We start from the raw sequence: 18,431 nt of genomic DNA, 5'->3' as shown, positions 1-18,431 counted from the left end.
TGCACCCCTGGTTCAGCACAAGGACTTAAAGAGAAGTGTTCATCGGACAATGATGATATTCTTTTTTTTCTCGTCAAATTGTGGGTATTTGGATCCTAAACACTTGTGTTTACGATAGTCTTTGAATCTACCAGTGACGTCAACTTGTCGGTGTGAATTTAGCAGCTGTCACATTTTTTGTTGCGGGTTCGTTGGAACAAGTACGACTCCTATACTATTTTTACGAGGTAAGTTCAGAACATTTCCGTAAGATAAAAAAAAATAGGATAAAATTGGCGTGCTGGGGTTGCTAACTAGCACTAAGCCAATGCCCACTGCGTTGCCTAATGAGGGGGGGCTTGCTAGCTGGAATGCTAATCCAGGTTACAACCACTGTCCCCTTTTGCCTAATTGTCAATATTTAAGCGATATCGGACGTTATATTACATTTAAAGAAATTTTAAGGTCTAAAAATCGTATGTACAACCCCATTCACGTAATGTATTCGAGCTCGCTGTGGTTGACCGTCAGATTGTGTTAGCCTAATTTCCCCTTAGGTTGCTCAATGGATCATTCAAAACGAAAGCTTGTGTAGGTCAAAACAAGAGAGTCAAATCTCACATTTCCTTATTTAGATTTGATCACCATGGCCCGCGGACATCAGAAGTTCCAGTCGCAGCAGAAGAACGCCAAGAAGCAGGCAGAGATGAAGAAGGCTAAGGGGCACGACCAGAAGACGGCGGCCAAGGCAGCGCTTGTCTTCACCTGTGCCGTGTGCCGGGTAAGTGTATACATTTAATTTCGTTTTCAAAGTTTCACTGTGTTTAGAATTGGCAGTTCATGTAGTAATGTGGTCTGTGTTTCTCTTCCACACAGTCCCAGATGCCTGACCCCAAAACCTTCAAGCAGCACTTTGAGAGTAAGCATCCCAAATCACCTCTCCCCCCTGAGCTGGAAGGCGTGGAGGCATAAAAAACAAAGTGTCCGCCACCCTTTGCCCTCCTCGCTCACTTGGAAGATGACTACTTCGGTGAGGTTCCTCTTGTACCAGCTCTGCACTCTTCTTGATTCTTTTTGATTTAAAACATTAAGAGTGACGTCGCCAAATGGGAAATGAAAAGTAAATGAACCATATAGGTTTGATTTGCCGCCCGGTGACAAATGAAGACTTCTTGATGTGTCCTGCACATGGAATAATTGTCTGCTGAGCCATCATCGTAAATATGTGACGGTTATATATTTTTTTCCCCCTAGCGCTGCTCTTGCGCCAGGGTTCGACCTGGTTTGGGGACCATGCACGTGATTTCAATGACTTCCGTCGTACGAGGGGTCATAGTGCTAACACGTGTCATTGTTTAACACTGTATTCGTCTCACCTCGCTAATTCTAAACCTCAATATTGGCTCGTCACTAACTGGCCAGGCTGCTAATAAAAAAATAAAATAAATAAATAAAAGCAAAGATTTAACAATTTACAGGGAAGTGTCAGGAACTGGAATGTATGCTCACTGTATTATAGTGTTTTATTAAATTTTACTTTGTGGTACATCGGCCTCTTGGTTGAATTTGTTCCTACATTTGTACAGTTAGTCATATCAGTGAAGCCCCAGGATGGGTTAAAACAAAAGTGGCGCAAAATGAAATTAGCTGGATTAATGAGGTGAAAGAATGAATTCCCAGCAGTTATAGGTCATCTATTTTCAGACACAGCCTTATGGGAACTGCACAATTCCGTTCTGAACGTTAAAATTCAGGCTCGGGAAGTTGTGGCAACAGCTTTTGTGAGTGCATTTTTTTTTTTTTTTTTTTTTTTTTTAAGGCAGTTCAAGGAAGTTTCCTTGCCGCAGCTGCCGACATGGCGAAACTTGAAACCCCACCCAAAACGTCACTGGCAAAACCTGATGAATGGAGCACAGTTCCCACATTAGTCACTTAGGAAGCTTTCATCAAAGATTTTTCTAGCATTTGCTGCTCTGTGACATGTGGATCTGAAGGGAGAAAATTGGAAGACAGATTTAGAAGGGAAGTTGAGGAAGGAAATGAGAACAAAAGCAGGTTTATGCAACGGAAGGATGTAAGGTTGAATTAATAAAAACAGGTATGACAAGAAGGGAATAAAGGAAAGAATGCAGAAAAGTAGGTTTGAGACAAAGTTAGGATTCATGAACAAATTGATGCGATGGATACAATGAGCAAAGGAAATAATATTAAAAAAAAAGAACAAAAAGACGCTGGAATGAAAAGTAACAGTGTCAGAAAAGTCAAAACAGAAAAATAAATATTTTTATATAGTTGAAAAAATGCCCACCCACTTTCTGTATAATATATTTTCGGTAAATGCTTCAGCATATTCCTCATTGTATCGCCATTTTCCCCTCCTTTCTGCAGTTGCCCTGGCAACCGGGTGGTGACGTCAGCCGTCCCAGCGCGACCCTGCTGCTTCGGCTTTGATTGGAGGGAAACCCCGTGGACGAGCCGGAGCACGAGCGAGCGAGCGAACGAACGAGCGAGCCATCATCAGCTGTGCGTCCCGTGAATCAGGAATCGGGAGTCAGGAAACAAGTCACAAGCGCCGTTTTAACGACCACCACAGGTTAGTCGCAGTAGAGGCGGGGGGGGGGGGGGGGAGTCCCCGCTCCAGCGCACCGACAGCCGGGCCATTTCTCCGTCGATGCCGGGCGGGGTCGTAAAAATGCAGTCAGGGCTAGCGGGGGGAGGGTTCCGGCTCGGGCTCGCTTGAATGGAGAACCGCGGTGGTGATGCTCGCTCATTGTTCGGCTGGCTCGCGCGACCGCGTTGCACGGCTTCGTTTCCCTCCTATTATTCGCAAATGACGACGATTCTTCGTGTGCACTGAATTGACCTTGAAACAACCCATCTTTAATGATCAACTTAACCCAACTACGGCATTTTTTTTCGGGCATGTTTTCCGGGAAGCCGAGGGGAAAAAAGGGCGTTCACTAGCGACTAGCGACTGTGCAAGCTAGTCTCCTTTCATTTCCACGTCCCACCATCACAAATGAATTCTCACAAAAACCCCCGCGCAATGTTTTAAATGCCCAGATTTTTACATTCCATTCTAGACTAGTGGTTTGGGCGTGTATTTTTGTCTGGTGCAGGTGTGTATGCCAAACCTGGTTCGCCGACATTCCACAGAAGGGCGCAGGTGGATGTGACTCACAGGCTAGTAGTGCCATTTTGACTGTAAATGTTCATTTTCTAAAACGGCCTTCTCGAGTCACACGGTAAGACGGCGCCTCATTTCTTTAAAGCTTTTAAAAGAGAGTAGGGGAGATGCTTACTTTTGCATAAGTTACATGTTTTTACCTGTCGTCAAATGACGGTTACCATTTTGAGAAAAGGTCCTCGCTCATGGTGTGCCACTTGACAATTTCATCTATCAGTCAACCATCCCTGAGGATGTGTTGAATTTAGGGAAAAAACTATTTTCGGTTCGACCTATTTCAGTATTTTTTTTGTGTTCTTTCTTTAACACCCTAAGATGGTTGCCTGGGTTGTTCATGGATGGTACAGAGTGTCCTTGTTGCATGATTGTTTTACTTGTAAAAAAACAAGAAAATAAAATCTGTAAACCTCACCTTGATACCTGTCTCCCCCTCATCTTTGTCATGTCGAACATACGCTTGCAGCCAACGCAGCAGCCATGTCGGACAGGGAGACCCTGGTGCAGCAAGCCAGATTGGCAGAGCAGGCCGAGCGCTACGATGACATGGCGGCGGCCATGAAGGAGGTGACGGGGAGCAATGATGAGGAGCTGTCCAACGAGGACCGCAACCTGCTCTCAGTTGCCTACAAGAACGTGGTGGGCGCCCGAAGGTCCTCGTGGAGGGTCATGTCCAGCATAGAGCAGAAGTCGGAGGACAGCAGCAAGGCCAGCCTGGCCAAAGAGTACAGGGTGAAGATCGAGAAGGAGCTCAACGACATCTGTAACGAAGTTCTGGTTAGTAACACTCAAACTTTCATCCGAGATGATTCTAAGTGTCCTTTTGCGAAAAAATATTGTAGTCTGTTGACCAGCATTATCATGACCAAAATGTTTTCTGTCTGACAGGACCTGCTCAACAATCATCTGATTCCCAAAGCTTCTGCTGCCGACAGCAAGGTCTTCTACCTGAAGATGAAGGGCGATTACTATCGCTACCTGGCGGAGGTGGCCTCTGGGACCGAGAAGGCCGGTGAGTCAAATGTCCAAGCTTGGCTCAGTCAAGGACATTTAGAGAGAAAAAAAAAAAAAAAAGACTTTCCAGTACTTGGAATGCGTAATTGTGATGGTTTCAATTTGCACCCTCCTGACAGAAATCATCGAAAACTCCAAAAAATCCTACCAGGAAGCCTTGGACATCAGCTACAGTGACATGCAGCCCACTCATCCCATCCGCCTGGGCCTGGCTCTTAACTTTTCCGTTTTCTACTACGAGATTGACAACTCGCCCGCAGAGGCCTGCAACCTCGCCAAAAAAGTATTGAACCTTGCGCGCCTGTCAATTTTCTTTTTCTCTGCTGAAGATGACTGTTTAAACGCTCGGCCGACTCGCTTTGCAGGCCTTTGACGACGCCCTTGGCCAGCTGGACTCGCTCAGCAGCGACTCGCACAAAGACAGCACCTTGATCATGCAGCTGCTCCGTGACAATCTGACTGTGAGTTGCCTCGTCGCTTTCCTACGTGTGACTGTGTCCTCGACTTTTTTTTTTTTTTTCGTCCTTCTTCCAGTGAAGTTTACTCAGCTTTCTCTTAGGCGGAAATTAATCTGCCTACTGATTAACATCTAAAGAAATTTTCAGATTATTTATTCTTTTTTTTTTTTTTTTTTTTTTTTAAACGTGACCTCGCTCCTGCTTGTGTGTAATAAATCCTGTCGGATAGTAACATTTGTTGCCAACTTGGACTCACAAGCATGGCGGTGACTCATAAGATTTGAGGGTGTGGCTATGAGCAACGTCCCATTTCCCAACGTGTGTGTCATGAGCTGCTGTATTTGACCCTGGCTCAGCGCTTGTGTGTATTTTATTTAATTATTTTTTTCTTTTCAATGGCAGCTGTGGATGTCTGACGTACAGGCAGAGAGCGATGAGACGGAAGCCCCAGCGGATGCGCCGCCAGAGGCAGCAGACAAGAACTGAACTCCTCTGTAAGATGAAAAACAAAACAATTTTTTTTTTTTTTTAATTATTACCTCTCACCAGCCTAAGTTGTGTGTGTGTGTGCTCGTGCGTGTGCTCATACATGCACATATATGTATGTTTACGCTCCGCTCACAGCGTGTAAATTACAGTATGTTCATCGAAAGAACACCTCCACTGATTTTTATTTTTGAATGAGCATTACTCAGTGTGTCCAACAATGTTTTTAGTTAAGTCCCTATGTATCCCCCCTTTTTTTTATTTTATTTTTTAAAGTTTCAAATTAGACCGTAGTTTATGGTAGCAAGCTGCCACTGTTACAGGACAAAAACGAACCTCAAACTATATTTTGATACTTTGTATGTTTTTACTTGAACTAGTGTGACACTTGGGTCCGCAAAAAAAAAAACTTTGAAACACATCAACTGAAACAAAAAAATGGTCATCCAGGTCTGATAGTTGTCCGGTTTACACACGTACACAAATCCAGGTTTCATCTGACAAAATTAGTGGTTAGGCCGTGGTCAACGTTTGTCGTTTTCACGTCACCCCGTTGTTACGTTTTACAGAAGGTACATGCGTCACACTGGCTCAGTGGGTTCTAGATGCGCTCGAGTAGCATACTTCTAAGGTTCTTTGTGTGAATGGACTTTTTTTTTTTTGTGTCCAACATTTTTCTTTTTTTTTTTTTTTTGATGTGACAGTTACGTTCCATCACGCTGCCATTTTCTTCAGTTTATATCCTGCATACTTTGCCTTTTTAACAAAACAAAAAACGGCCTGATACTGTAACTTTGTTTTGCTACTTTTTCTATCAAGGTGTTTATTTTGTATTACCTATTTGTGTGTATTTTATTCCCTCTTTGACCCCAGGAATGTATGCGTTTCTCGTAGTGTGGCGTGAGAGGTAGCTGTGCTTTGAAATTGGCACTTATTTTATTTTTTTAAATTTGATTTTGCTTAGGATTTAGCTTGAACCAGGTGAAGCATTTGCGCCGTCCGTTTTGGAAGTCAAAGTTAATGCTAATTTGCTAAGTAACTAGGAAACTGCGTTTTGGACCATTTAGTCGACACAAATTAGTGCTGGTTTCTTCTAATCAATGGTGGGTAAAAAAAAAAAAAAACTATGGAAATTAAAAAAAAAAAAATGGGATGCAGGATTTGAAACATGTTGCAGGTAGCACTCTCAAAGTACGTTATTTGGTTATGTGCTTTCATGTGAGACCAATTAAAACATTAAATCCAAGTATGTTGTGCTACACGTGTTCTGCTTTTGTGTTCACATGACTGCAATCACTTCAACACCTCTGCAGCCGATCTGAGGAAAAGATTGTTTTTGGAATGTGGTAAGACAAGTAAGAAAATCTTATTTAGAATGTTTTGTCAAAATGTACATATGTTACAATAGGATTCTATTATATTTAAACGTGACATAACTGTAACATAAAGCACTTTGTCAAATAGTACTCCAAATGTGCACGTTTTCAAAGATAACGCTAAATTTCAACTTGGTATTATCAAAGAAATGCCAATAAAATGACAGAGATCGGAGAGAATCGAACGACGTTCTACCAAATGGCCACTAGATGTCACTAAAGCTCAAATTACAAGTGAATCTCGTTTCGGGGACCAGCTAAATACAAAAGGACGAATAATTCAAGTATCAAAACTGGACTGTGTCTGTGTAATCTGGTGTATGTCGGCTTCTTTGGAGAGTTTTAGGATATCTTGGCAATTTTTGTCAATTGTGGACTTGTGAACGCTCTTTGTGATTCCATAAAGCCTCTTAATTATGGGGACCGTTTTGTACATAAATGCACCCAGTCATGTTTATTTTATTTATTTGCTCTCAGAATGTACAAAAAACACCTTCCATAAAAATGAACAACTATACCCCCGCCAAAGCGTATTTATTTGACCTTTATTAAGGCGCGCGGTTCTCCCTAATATTGGAACTACTGTCCAAAACTCACTTTTGTGCCCCGGAAATGCGTCTGAAACGTCCGAATAAGACACAAAAATACGACGCGTGACGTCCAGGCTATTATCCCGTACGTCTTTGTCACTTTTTCATGATGTAATAAAGTGCCAATTGTGCTCAATCCACGGTGAGGTGATTTTTTTTCTTTTTATGTGACGTTTGTGACGTGCGTCAGTCACATGGAACCGGTGAGCCTTGACAACTCGGAATAAGTAAATAAAATATATATATATAGATACAAGAGCTCGTCGGTGCTTTCACATAACCCCTGAGGGGTTCGGTAATTCACCGGTGGAAAACAGGGACGGCGCTACACCGGGGGTAGGGGGAGCCACAGCCCCGTTCGAAATCTGTGCTGCTCTATTTAATGTGATTTTATGTTTATTTCAAAATATATATGTAGCAATTATTTTGTCAAACCCCTGACAAAAACTTTTCTCCCAGCCCGAGGAATTATTAACACAAAAGAGTTCATTTTTATTTTTGGCCAACCATGGCCGCACTATATGTGGGCGACTTGCACGCGGATGTGACAGAAGCCATCCTTTATGAACGATTGAGTCGAGTTGGAATCATTTTGTCCATCCGCGTGTGCCGAGACATGATGACTGGGCGCTCACTGGGATATGCATGCGTCAACTTCCAACAGCTTGCAGACGGTAAATAAGAGCAAAGACATAATAACACAATCATCCATTCATGCACATTTAGTACTCAGTGAGCTTCACTGTTGACAGATTCCAGATTTGAGTCTCAACCCGGCCCTAGAATAATAGAGCTTTATGCAAAAAGTCTTGCTAAGCACTAAATGGCTGACCCAGTGGTCTCCATACCCCATTTAACTAAATCATTTTTAATATAAACCAGATTTTTTTTTTCTTCCCACAGCTGAACATGCGCTGGATACGATGAACTTTGAACTGATCAAGGGCCAACCCATGCGTATTATGTGGTGGCAGCGGGACCCTTCGCTAAGGAAGAGCGGCGTGGGCAACATCTTCATCAAAAACTTGGACCGCTCCATCGACAACAACGTCCTGTACGACATTTTCTCCTTCTTTGGCAACATCCTGTCCGGCAAGGTATTAAACAGTTTCACACAGTCGCCAACAAACTTTTAATTGAACGTGACAATTGAATGCAACTCAGATTCAGCTTCTAGGCCACGCCCCTTAAAGGGCAACATAAATCAACAGTAAAAATTGCCCTGTAGAAATTAAATTCAGGGATCAAGGTAGAAATATATTTGTAGACGTGCATCAAAGTGCCAATTTTGCATCGTTTCAATTTCTAATTGGATATTCAGGAGTGTTGATGAACACTTTGCTTCTGCTGTAGGTGGTCTGCGATGAGAACGGCTCGAAGGGCTACGGCTTTGTGCACTTTGAGACTCAGGAGGCGGCCGAAAGAGCCATTGTGGAGATGAACGGCAAGATTATAAAGGACAGAAAAATGTATGTTATTTAGTTCGCAACAATTGAGCCTACTAGAACAGCTCAGCCTTATTTGGTGTTAGTTGAAATGATGGCAGATGGAAAGTTATGTTGTGAAATTTTTACATTTGATCCCCATTTGAACAGATTTGTGGGCCACTTCAAATCCCGCAAAGAGCGCGAGCCCGAGCTGGCCGTCCGAGCTAAGGAGTTTACCAATGTCTACGTGAAAAACTTTGGCGATGACGTGGACGACAACATGTTAAGGGATATCTTCAGGACCTACGGTCAGTCGATTCCTCCGGCAAGTCTTTTGTGAGCGCCCTGGCTGGTTACTTTACTGTCCTGTGTGTCGCCTAGGGAACACCACCAGCGTCCGAGTGATGATGGACGAACACGGCTCGTGTCGAGGCTTCGGTTTTGTCAGCTTCGCCAGACACGAGGATGCCCAGAAGGTAAAACGAAATGGGGGTTGCCAGAGGTGGGGGTATATCAATTCATCTATTTGTTATGGTTGCCACATTAGGCGGTGGATGAGATGAACGGGAAGGAGTTTCACGGCAGGATGATTTACGTCAGCCGCGCCCAAAAGAAAGTGGAGCGCCAGGCCGAGCTCAAGCGCATGTTTGAGCAGATGAAACAAGATCGCATCTCGCGCTACCAGGTCAGTTTGTAACTAACAAAACACTTTCTTGAACATAAACATGGACGCACGTAATGTTGTGGAGTGACCAGATCAAATTTTGCCCTCCAGGGTGTCAACTTGTACGTGAAGAACCTCGACGACAGCATTGACGAGGAGTGCCTGCGTAAAGAGTTTGCGCCCTTCGGAACCATAACCAGCGTCAAGGTACCACCACAGCCCTTTTCACGCCTTGCCGTCCGCTGACTCAGCTGAAAATGTCCAGGTAATGACGCAGGGCGAGCGCAGCAAAGGCTTCGGATTTGTCTGCTTCTCGTCTTCGGAGGAGGCCAGCAAAGCGGTGGCGGAGATGAACGGCCGCATCGTGGCCACCAAGCCGCTGTACGTGGCGCTGGCCCAGAGGAAGGAGGAGCGCCAGGCCTATCTGACCCGCCAGTACATGCAACGTATGACCAACACGCGGCCCGTGCCCAACCAGGTCATCAGCCCTTACCAGGCCGGGCCGCCCCCGGCTTACTTCATAGCGCCCGTTCCTCAGGCGCAAAACCGCAACACCGCTTACTTTCCGCCAGCTGCCCAGGTGGCCCAACTGTGCCCTCGCTGGGCTACAGCAGGTACCTGCTTACGACAAGCACAGTGGCTGCCTTGTGGTTCATCAGAGTTCATGCTTCGCTCTGGTTCATATTACGCAGACTACCAGAACATGCCCGGCGCCGCCCGGACCTCGGCACCGAGCCCGCCCAATTTTGCTTCTGCCTCCCAAGGGGCCCGCGGCGAGTGTGCTGGTCGGTCCTCATTCCTAAATCCTCCCAAAAGTACAACCTGCTTCTAAATAGATGTCCTTGCAGCCTCCCAGAGTCTGAGTCCCCGACCCGACTCCCCGCTGTCCCCCGTGTGCGTGGTTCCTCAGTACAAGTATGCCTCGGGAATCCGCAGCTCCTCCAACCACATGCAGGTAAATGACTTGAGACAAAATTGCTACGTCCATATATAGTTAATTTCTTTTTGCTTCCTCGGCCTTCTGGTTATACTCCGAAGCCTCTGACGGCCTCCGTTCTGGCTTCTGCTCCCCCACTGGAACAGAAGCAGATGCTGGGTAAGCCTGCATGATCAAGTCTGCAGATGGAAATCTACATTTAGGACATAACAGAAAATCAGCCCCCTGGAGTCACTGAGGAACATAAAATTTAATGAGCATTCTCTTTCCCTTCCAGGTGAGTGTTTGTTCCCACTCATCCAGAACATGCATCAAGACCTGGCAGGGAAGATCACCGGCATGTTGTTGGAGATCGACAACTCGGAACTCCTCCACATGCTGGAGTCCCCGGAATCTCTCAGTTCAAAGGTGAGAAGCTCTTAAAACTCCTGGCCCACACCAAAATGAGCTCACAAATTGTTGAAGGTGGACGAGGCCGTGGCCGTCCTTCAGGCGCATCAGGCCAAGGAGTCGTCCCAGCAGGTTTACTGATGCTCCACAAATCCCTTCCGAGGTAAAAAAGGCATTGTGTGGAATAATTACGTGTGGAAGGTGCTTTATATTTTCCACGTTTTGTGATTTTTCTCATCAGTGAGGGCGTCCTCAAGCTATGATGCACTGATGGCAGGAAGTGAAGGATCTGAGCAAAACACCCCCAAGCAAACAAAAAACAGAAGAGGAAAAACAAAAGTATCGAAATACAAGAAAACAACATTGAAAAAAAATGAATATAAGTAAACAAAAAGTAGAATACCAGCAAATGTAAAAAAAAAGTCAGAATACAACAGAAAAAAAATCATACAAGTAAACAAACCATAAAATAGCAAAATCAAATATGAAGAAAAATGTTTTATTAGCTAAATGAAATGACAACATTGAAATATTTTTCTATGAAGGGGTTTTGAAGTGAGTCTTTTGTGCCGTTCTATATATATTTGTACTCATTTGAAATGTTTGAGCCGTACCAAGAGCCACTTTGATTTGACTGCCCGTATTTTTTTCTATTTACTTATTGAGTAAACATTCCCATGCTGTCTGTATCCCCTTTTTTTTTTTTTTTTAAATTCCTTAGATTTGGTTTGCTCAAATGGCCAAGTCGAATAAACATCTCTCCCACAAACAAATTGACGCTTCCATCTTACCGTCAGTAAAAACCAACCCCCTGCTCCTATTGGTTGAAGAAAAACATAGATAGACATGCTGCTGTGTTTCAAGATTTTATTGCACATCTTTGGTTTTGGAGATGAAATCGTCCATATCACAAAGGTACGGAAACACATGTGGAGTCCAAAAGGGAGTCTCAGTCCATGGCTGCAGATTCCCTTTTTGACTTTTTAGTTGGTCAGAGCTTTGGCCTGCTCGGTCAGCTGCTTGAGGATGGCTTCCATCTGCTCCTGGAACTTCTGCACCATTGGCTGCATCTGTGTCTGGAGGCTGGTGGCCATGGGCTCGATCTGCCCCTGCACGCTGGCGGCCGCTGCCCTCATCTGCTCCTGGACCTGGGTCACCATGGGCTCAAACTGGTTCTTCTGCTGCTCCAGGAAAGCCCTGCGACACAAAAGCATATCATAAGCACCTCCCCAAAATTCGCGGCAGGTTGTTGAATATTGTCTGAAGGTGTGTTTTCAATTTTGGGGTGTATACTCACATGGCCTGGCTGCTCCACTCCTGAGTGTTGATCAGCGTGGTCAGCTCCTCGGTCATCTTGTTCTTGATCTCCTCGAATTTCTGGCTGATAGCTTCCAGCTCAGTAGTAGCATCGGTGGCAAGGCTCCCTGTGGAAACGGCAGTTGTTTTTTTAGCGAGTGTAGAAAGATCGCGTTGTGATATTTATGTGAAAATATTGTCCTACCTTGAGCCAGCGCGATCACAACAAGGGCGGCGATGATGAGTTTCATGGTTGCAGTTTGGATGAGACCTAGAAAAGATTTTTAGGCATGTGCTACTACAATTTGTAAAACAATCTTCATGTGCAGGATAGAACATACCTGAGGTACAGGAGGATTCGGACCGGATGATGGTGGCTTCTTGCCCGTTTGGAGCCTTTCTTATAGTCGGGGTAGCAATGTGCGATCCTGATCGTGATTGGCTGAGATCTAGATATCGGAATGCAATTGGACAGGTTGCGGCGCTGACAAAACATTATTGTGACCCTTGCTGCTGGGAGCTCCACTTGGCTAAATGAACCCAAAGTCCAACTGCGTTGGTGTGTTTGCGTGTGTTGCGCAGAGTTGTCTTATCATGTTGACTGATGCAAACTCTTGATGACTTGCGGATAAATGATGACGCAGAGAACAGGACATTTGGTCTTACCACGTAAGCTTCCTGGAAAATTTCCCGACTGGTGCCCTTAATCATAATTTTAGTTAATTGGACTTTTATTTATTTATTTATTTATTTATTTATATTTATTTATTTATTTATTTATTTATTTATTTATTTATATTTTTTTGTACTTTTAATTTTTAATATTTATTTAATGTTTATTATTTATTATTTATATTATTCTGTAAAATGTATCAGGGCTACCCCGACCAAATTTTTAGGTCTCGTAGAAACTGCTAATACCAGCCACCGATACTCAACAAAAAAAATAATCACAAATTATCCATTCATTAGTTTCTTCAAAGTCCAGTAATAATAAAGTAAATATTAACCTCCAATGTTTTAAATGATCCTCCTCACCTTAAGCTTAATTATATAATGCGATATGGGTGACGAACGAGAGGAGCATGTGGATGCAAACCTTCTACCTTTGCTTGCCAGGTGTCATCTTTCGCTATCTTTATGGCTCCTTGTAAAAAAAAGTCATTAATTGTCAATCACACTCCTGCCCGGCCTCTTGCTATTTCTTTTTTATTCAACGCCAGCAGCCCACGTGTGATCGTAAATAAAAACCTTGGCGATAAATCCCTCTTTGTGTGCTGAAATTTCTTAATGAAAGACAGATGTTGGGAATTGTGGGAATGCGGCATGTTTTTTTTTTTTTTTGGGGTGGGGGCTTCGAACTGGCTGGTCAGAACAAAACTGTTCAACATGAAATGCTAACAATCAGCATCTCTGAGTGTTGATTTTTTTCCCCACCATGTTGTCATGCAGTTAAACATTGATTATTTGCACGTTAGAAAATTATCATGCATGCTTCATTGGAAACCACTCATCGGTTGTGCCAAATTCAGACTGACAACAAGCGAACAAAATGTCCCTAAAAAGACAATAAGCTGTTTAGCTGTGGTTATTAACAAACACGATATACCGCAGCTGCATCGGTTTTACATTTTATGCATGCTTTTGCGACTTTAAGAACTTTTCAGACCTTTTAGCACACCTACTCATGATTGACATTGCTCTTAAATTTCATCTCGGGCTGAATTTCCAAAACATAGCCAAAATGGAACCAAATATGAGCAATGACATCATCTCTATCGCAATGTGGATCTCCTTAAAACAATGTTCCATCTTTCCTTCTCTGGCCTTCTACCAGACCACAGAAAGAATGAACATTTATACGAGACATGGGGGGGTAGGGGGGCCAGGTCCCATTTCCTCCTGTTTTTCCCATCATGAAGTTGGTTGTCTTAAAGGTTCATCGCCATTATCTTAATCTTCTATTGTCACGTTGTGATAAAGCGTGATAAATGAAAACATGGGGCATTGTGTAGAGTTGCGGTGAAGGAGGCACATTTGCAGGCCAGACTGGAAGGAACAAGAGGGGGCTCAAATTTCTTGGCCTAATATTTCTGACTTTCCAGTGCTGCCTTCAAGTCATACACCAAAAAATCGAATAATGTGAATTAAAGGTTTTCTTTGCTGTAAAAATCACAAAATATTGTGTAGAGTAATACACATAATGAATCTGATTTGTGACATTTAATTTTGTTGGGTGAAATTTGTAAGAAAAGAGTTCGTAGAAATTGTTTGTTTGCTGGAGCTTTAGGTTTTACGTGCTGTCCCTGAAGGCAACTTGACTGGCAGTCTAAACAGGCAGGCAGGATGCAGACCAGAACAACAGTCAAGTACAGTTTGGTTTTGCGGGCGGACAAAACCCAGCTGAATTCACTTTAATTCTTTCTTTTTTTTTAGCCCATAGCCGACCGTCAGTTTGCTCGGTACCGATTGCATCCGGATCCATTTCAACCATTGCAATTTGAAGGATGGAATCTCACACACTCCCGATCCATATCCGCCCTCAGCGGCTGCAACCGGGAATCGGCTTCGGTTCGGGGCCGACCATCGGCGGGACCCTCCGATCCTCCTCCGCCTCGTCGTCTCTCCGGCCCGGGGTGACGGTGCCCATCCCTCCGTTGATGCCGTCACCACCGTCTCTGGCCGCTTGCTCGGGGCCTCCGCCGCCACCGCCGCCGCTGCAGCTCCACAGCCTGTACGGGGGAGGCGGCGGAACCGGCCTGGGTCTCCCCGCCGCCGGCCACTCCAACCCGGGGAACCCGGCGGTGTTGAAGGAGGCGGTGGAGGCGGTGGTCCGCAGTTTTGCAAAACACACGCAGGGCTACGGTCGAGGTAAGCACTTCATATCACACTTTATGGATAATTTAACCTTTAGAGAGTGAAATAATTCCAAAGATCCCCCTCTCAAAAGTTTTCACACCAAGTAAAATGTAGGCTCCTGTCCAAAATTTTGTTTAAAAATCTCCCATGTTGGATAAATATAAAGTTTAAACAAGCTACATGAATAGCTGCATAACTTACTGTTAGTCTGTTTTTAATTCAGCGATTCTTTTGCATACCACTAGAGGAAGTGTGTCCCATCTTTTAATGTAAACTAATAAAATACTCAACTTTTCCTTCTACTCCACTATGATTCTGAAATCAAATGCATACTTTTACTTCATTACATTTCCTCAGTCTTCATTAATTATTAGATATCAAAGTCAAACGAACTTAATTTTTGCTGCAGTAGGTCTTTTATCCTTGAAAAAGTGTCTTCATTCTCAATAAAATGCACTTTTTTAGCTACATCCAAATTTTGCTCATTTCAAGTCCATTTTTAAGTCAGTGTAACATGTGTTCCAATTCATTATAGGATTAACTACTAAATCTTAAGAAGGGATTACATTAAAGATCAATAAGCTGTTACAGTTATTTAGACCGACACATCAGTGCGTGAAACAGAAATTATGCTGTTATAATTTTATTCTTTTTCAATGTCGCACATTATTTTTGTTTAATGCGTTTACTGTGGTTGTATTTTACGAGGAGCTGCATTGCATCGTCACTGCAGGTGTACCTAATGAAGCGTCCAGTGACTGTAAACAAACATAGTGCTCAAACTACTGACTAATAATAATTATAATAACAGGGATATATGGATCATCATTACAGGCTTGAGAAAAGTCCTCTGGGCGACACCGTGATTTACAGAGCGAATCCTTCGATGTCATCCAGCCAAGTTCTCGATGCTGGATCCAAAAGGAAGCGGACCGCCCACGTTCGCACCGCGTCGCCACTGCCACATTAGTCACTTTTGACAGCACTATCATATCATCTTGCTGGGCCTATCCAAAACATTTTTATGACTGCATTTTTTTGCTGACTTTTGCATACTTTTAGATAATCTGGAGATGCGCCTATTCCAGCTCCACACCCTCATGAAGCAACCAAGTGCAATATTTTGTTAGCATTTTGTGTCATAAAGAAGAGAAAAAAGCTCTTCCAAAGTGAACTTGAGCCACCTGGTTTGTTGTCGTTGAGCGCAGTGAACGTGGTGGAGGCCTTGCAGGAGTTCTGGCAGATGAAGCTAAGCCGCGGCGCCGATTTACGCAACGGAGCGCTGGTGGTGTACGAGATGGTGGCGTCCAGCAGTCCGCCGTACGTCTGCTACGTGAGCCTCCCGGGGGGCAGCTGCTTCGGAAGCTTCCAAGTACGAACGGAGCCTTGGCGTTTCAAAGCAAACGCTTGAATTCCTACCTCACTGTTTTATTGATTCATTTTCACAGTTTTGTCCCACCAAGGCCGAAGCCCGACGTAGCGCCGCTAAGATCGCCCTGATGAACTCCGTTTTCAACGAACACCCGTCACGACGCATCACCAACGACTTCATCGAAAAGAGCGTCAGCGAGGCCTTGGCATCTTTCAATGCAAGTCTAACTTTAATTCACCCCGAATCAAGTTCAGCTGTTCCGTACATATTAATAATGGGGCGTCTCTCACAGGGAAATCGGGAGGAGGCCGACAACCCCAATACGGGAATCGGGGCGTTCCGCTTCATGCTAGAATCCAACAAAGGCAAATCAATGCTGGAATTTCAGGTACAGAGACTCAAACAGTTGGACCTTGCAAAATTGCACCTAATAAAAGACAACTGCGTGTGTGTTCATCGTTCAGGAGCTGATGACCGTCTTTCAGCTCCTCCACTGGAACGGAAGCCTGAAAGCCATGAGGGAACGCCAATGTTCCCGTCAGGTAGTGAAGCCTTCAATTATCGCGCTTGCAGCTTTTTCCCACACATCGCTTCTCACATGACACGCCTCCAGCTAGCTTGAAAAATTACAGAAAATGTACCCACCACATAAACTATTTAACCATAATTTCACAGTTTGGTAATTGCTAATTGAGTTTTTGTCCATCTCACAGGAAGTGCTAGCTCACTACTCCCACCGGGCGCTGGACGACGACATGCGCACGCAAATGGCGGCCGACTGGGTGAACCGCGAGCAAAGCGTGGCGGGCACCGTCTCCCGAGAGCTGGCGGCCACCGAACGCGAGCTGGAGGAGGCACGGCTCGCCGGCCGCGAGCTGCGCTTCTACAAGGAGAAGAAGGACATCCTGATGTTAGCCGTGGGCCAGCTGAACGCCGCCAACGCCGCCACGCTTCCCTCGCACTAAACCAACCCTCAGGTAACACTACCTGAGGATTATTCCAAAAGCACATCCAGCCACAAACAAGCTCTTGTCTTGTTACTTTTTGGTGCCTAACAACGTTTACCTTTTTGTCAAATTGGCCAACCAGCTGGCTGGAGCTGACGTGTCTTGTCTAAAATAGCTGCAAGTTCACTAAGCCTTTTATTATGACTGAAACAGTACACAGAGGAGGCTTGGCAGTATTATGCATGGAAATGACATTGTTGTGATTCTTTTGTATTATTTCAGTCGCTCTGAAGGCAGCTCAGGTGTAGCAGTGTGTTTCGGAATCCCATCGCGGTACTGCGGTACAACTAGGACCTTATTATGTTTATGCTACAAATGTGACATAATGCATTTTCCCGCTAATTTGAACCTTATTTCGTCTGCGTGTCAAAAACAACAAAATAATTTAATTCGGCAGCCTCAGTAAGTCGACACGATGAAATAAATTGGTAGCATGAGCGCTCAAATCGTTTCCCTCTCGTGGTGCACAACATTAGATTAGGAAGGATTTAATCATCCTTACAACCACTCGGAGGTATGTTTAATCCCTACAGTGATTTTAGTTTGTGCACAAAGGGTGAAAATGGCGAACAATAGACTATTCACATGATGCGATGCTCACTCTTGAGTACACTGCTCCCATATTTATGCCCAGCCTTGCCTTTCACTTTATGATGATTGTATTGTCTCATATAAAATACAGTTTGTCGATGTAAGAAGGAGATATGTTACTTAAACCATTTCTATCACATTTCTTTTAATGCAGCTTTGGTTCTTGTATTAAATGCGGGATATGAGAAGTCCAGACGCCCCTGGTGGGTCATGGCTTGTGCTGTGATGAGACCACAAAAATGTCAGGAGACCATCTAATCTTTATTTACTATTATCTGAGTACACGCAGAAGTTTGAATGTGAATGGGTCATTCTGAAAGCAGCCACATCCCAAGAGGGTGTGCCCACTTATGCAGTCACAATGTCTGTATTCTTCCCATCCTCACAAAAGGTACACATTTATGGTAGGAAAATTTGCAAAATTATTTACCTGACTATTTTTTACATATCTCAAAGGCGTGTTGACTTTTCTATATCCGCTGTATTTTTTGCCTTTGGTGCATGGTGTTTCTAATATGTTTTAACCGAACAGTATTGGTTTCTCAAGGAGTTCACAAAGTCATCGTTGTGTGTATTTTCTATGCGAATTTTTGTATTCACTGTTTATACATTTAGTAGATTTATATATAATAAAATGCAAGATGATACATGTTTACATATGGGATGTTTTTATTTCTTTCAAATATAATACAATGTTAAATTTTGTGCGGCTGACCTTTTTTTCTATGCGCACACTTGTCATTTTTTAATCTTGGGCTATTTTCCGTTGTTATTAAAGAGATAATGCTGCAAATTAATTTA

General features: G+C 43.9%; 5 protein-coding genes across 10 annotated transcripts; 4 read left to right on the top strand and 1 right to left on the bottom strand.

The window, feature by feature from the left end:
• The first annotated feature begins 77 nt into the window (after window positions 1-77).
• znf706 (zinc finger protein 706) lies at window positions 78-2,516 on the top strand. Of its 2 annotated transcripts, none has more exons than XM_049751624.2 (3): window positions 78-227; window positions 615-760; window positions 856-1,525. In XM_049751624.2, the coding sequence occupies exons 2-3, from the start codon at window positions 626-628 to the stop codon at window positions 949-951; spliced, it is 231 nt and encodes a 76-aa protein (XP_049607581.1). In that variant the 5' UTR covers window positions 78-227; window positions 615-625; the 3' UTR covers window positions 952-1,525. The 2 variants fall into 2 exon arrangements, 1 of the variants encoding a protein (XP_049607581.1); XR_007487946.2 differs by lacking the exon at window positions 78-227 and adding an exon at window positions 2,368-2,516 and having other exon boundaries at window positions 856-1,009.
• LOC125987279 (14-3-3-like protein 1) lies at window positions 2,431-6,380 on the top strand. 2 transcript variants are annotated; one of them, XM_049751585.2, is made up of 6 exons: window positions 2,431-2,572; window positions 3,630-3,940; window positions 4,052-4,175; window positions 4,297-4,460; window positions 4,543-4,638; window positions 5,038-6,380. In XM_049751585.2, exons 2-6 carry the CDS (start codon window positions 3,644-3,646, stop codon window positions 5,119-5,121), a joined length of 765 nt encoding a protein of 254 aa, XP_049607542.1. In that variant the 5' UTR covers window positions 2,431-2,572; window positions 3,630-3,643; the 3' UTR covers window positions 5,122-6,380. The 2 variants fall into 2 exon arrangements, with proteins under 2 accessions (XP_049607542.1, XP_049607543.1); XM_049751586.1 differs by lacking the exon at window positions 2,431-2,572 and adding an exon at window positions 3,055-3,224.
• On the top strand, window positions 6,373-11,616 carry LOC125987216 (polyadenylate-binding protein 1-like). 3 transcript variants are annotated; one of them, XM_049751441.2, is made up of 14 exons: window positions 6,373-6,476; window positions 7,991-8,184; window positions 8,441-8,556; window positions 8,683-8,822; window positions 8,896-8,990; window positions 9,062-9,199; window positions 9,290-9,385; window positions 9,444-9,792; window positions 9,871-9,963; window positions 10,027-10,133; window positions 10,217-10,274; window positions 10,393-10,523; window positions 10,581-10,668; window positions 10,747-11,616. In XM_049751441.2, the coding sequence occupies exons 2-13, from the start codon at window positions 8,011-8,013 to the stop codon at window positions 10,644-10,646; spliced, it is 1,563 nt and encodes a 520-aa protein (XP_049607398.1). In that variant the 5' UTR covers window positions 6,373-6,476; window positions 7,991-8,010; the 3' UTR covers window positions 10,647-10,668; window positions 10,747-11,616. The 3 variants fall into 3 exon arrangements, with proteins under 3 accessions (XP_049607398.1, XP_049607399.1, XP_049607397.1); XM_049751442.2 differs by having other exon boundaries at window positions 6,395-6,467; XM_049751440.2 differs by lacking the exon at window positions 6,373-6,476 and adding an exon at window positions 6,534-7,761.
• Window positions 11,356-12,237, bottom strand: LOC125987304 (type-4 ice-structuring protein LS-12-like). Its single transcript, XM_049751622.1, has 4 exons — window positions 12,143-12,237; window positions 12,007-12,072; window positions 11,803-11,929; window positions 11,356-11,702 (listed from the first exon to the last, which is right to left on the bottom strand). Exons 2-4 carry the CDS (start codon window positions 12,050-12,052, stop codon window positions 11,489-11,491), a joined length of 387 nt encoding a protein of 128 aa, XP_049607579.1. The 5' UTR covers window positions 12,053-12,072; window positions 12,143-12,237; the 3' UTR covers window positions 11,356-11,488.
• Window positions 12,238-14,109: 1,872 nt separating this feature from the next.
• Window positions 14,110-18,285, top strand: lix1l (limb and CNS expressed 1 like). Of its 2 annotated transcripts, XM_049751506.2 has the most exons (6): window positions 14,115-14,672; window positions 15,869-16,032; window positions 16,109-16,249; window positions 16,325-16,420; window positions 16,497-16,574; window positions 16,746-18,285. In XM_049751506.2, the coding sequence occupies exons 1-6, from the start codon at window positions 14,309-14,311 to the stop codon at window positions 16,995-16,997; spliced, it is 1,095 nt and encodes a 364-aa protein (XP_049607463.1). In that variant the 5' UTR covers window positions 14,115-14,308; the 3' UTR covers window positions 16,998-18,285. The 2 variants fall into 2 exon arrangements, with proteins under 2 accessions (XP_049607462.1, XP_049607463.1); XM_049751505.2 differs by having other exon boundaries at window positions 14,110-14,672; window positions 16,109-16,420.
• Window positions 18,286-18,431: the final 146 nt, after the last annotated feature.

Source organism: Syngnathus scovelli, chromosome 19, assembly GCF_024217435.2.
Source record: "Syngnathus scovelli strain Florida chromosome 19, RoL_Ssco_1.2, whole genome shotgun sequence".
In the NCBI taxonomy this organism is placed as follows: domain Eukaryota; kingdom Metazoa; phylum Chordata; class Actinopteri; order Syngnathiformes; family Syngnathidae; genus Syngnathus; species Syngnathus scovelli.
The sequence above is the reverse complement of the archived record's forward strand: the minus strand, read 5'-3'. Positions and strand labels throughout refer to the sequence as shown.

Excerpts from the sequence above, each read along its gene's own strand:
- lix1l (XM_049751505.2), top strand. The coding sequence starts at position 14,309 with ATGGAATCTCACACACTCCCGATCCATATCCGCCCTCAGCGGCTGCAA. Across the intron at positions 16,421-16,496 it reads AATCAATGCTGGAATTTCAG|GAGCTGATGACCGTCTTTCA; the intron begins GTACAGAGACTC and ends TTCATCGTTCAG. Across the intron at positions 16,575-16,745 it reads AACGCCAATGTTCCCGTCAG|GAAGTGCTAGCTCACTACTC; the intron begins GTAGTGAAGCCT and ends TCCATCTCACAG.
- znf706 (XM_049751624.2), top strand. The coding sequence starts at position 626 with ATGGCCCGCGGACATCAGAAGTTCCAGTCGCAGCAGAAGAACGCCAAG. Across the intron at positions 761-855 it reads TCACCTGTGCCGTGTGCCGG|TCCCAGATGCCTGACCCCAA; the intron begins GTAAGTGTATAC and ends TCTTCCACACAG.
- LOC125987216 (XM_049751440.2), top strand. The coding sequence starts at position 7,596 with ATGGCCGCACTATATGTGGGCGACTTGCACGCGGATGTGACAGAAGCC. Across the intron at positions 7,762-7,990 it reads CTTCCAACAGCTTGCAGACG|CTGAACATGCGCTGGATACG; the intron begins GTAAATAAGAGC and ends TTCTTCCCACAG. Across the intron at positions 9,793-9,870 it reads CCCTCGCTGGGCTACAGCAG|ACTACCAGAACATGCCCGGC; the intron begins GTACCTGCTTAC and ends CATATTACGCAG.
- LOC125987304 (XM_049751622.1), bottom strand. The coding sequence starts at position 12,052 with ATGAAACTCATCATCGCCGCCCTTGTTGTGATCGCGCTGGCTCAAG. Across the intron at positions 11,930-12,006 it reads TGTGATCGCGCTGGCTCAAG|GGAGCCTTGCCACCGATGCT; the intron begins GTAGGACAATAT and ends CCGTTTCCACAG. Across the intron at positions 11,703-11,802 it reads GAGTGGAGCAGCCAGGCCAT|GGCTTTCCTGGAGCAGCAGA; the intron begins GTGAGTATACAC and ends TTTGTGTCGCAG.
- LOC125987279 (XM_049751585.2), top strand. The coding sequence starts at position 3,644 with ATGTCGGACAGGGAGACCCTGGTGCAGCAAGCCAGATTGGCAGAGCAG. Across the intron at positions 4,461-4,542 it reads CCTGCAACCTCGCCAAAAAA|GCCTTTGACGACGCCCTTGG; the intron begins GTATTGAACCTT and ends CTCGCTTTGCAG. Across the intron at positions 4,639-5,037 it reads TGCTCCGTGACAATCTGACT|CTGTGGATGTCTGACGTACA; the intron begins GTGAGTTGCCTC and ends TTTCAATGGCAG.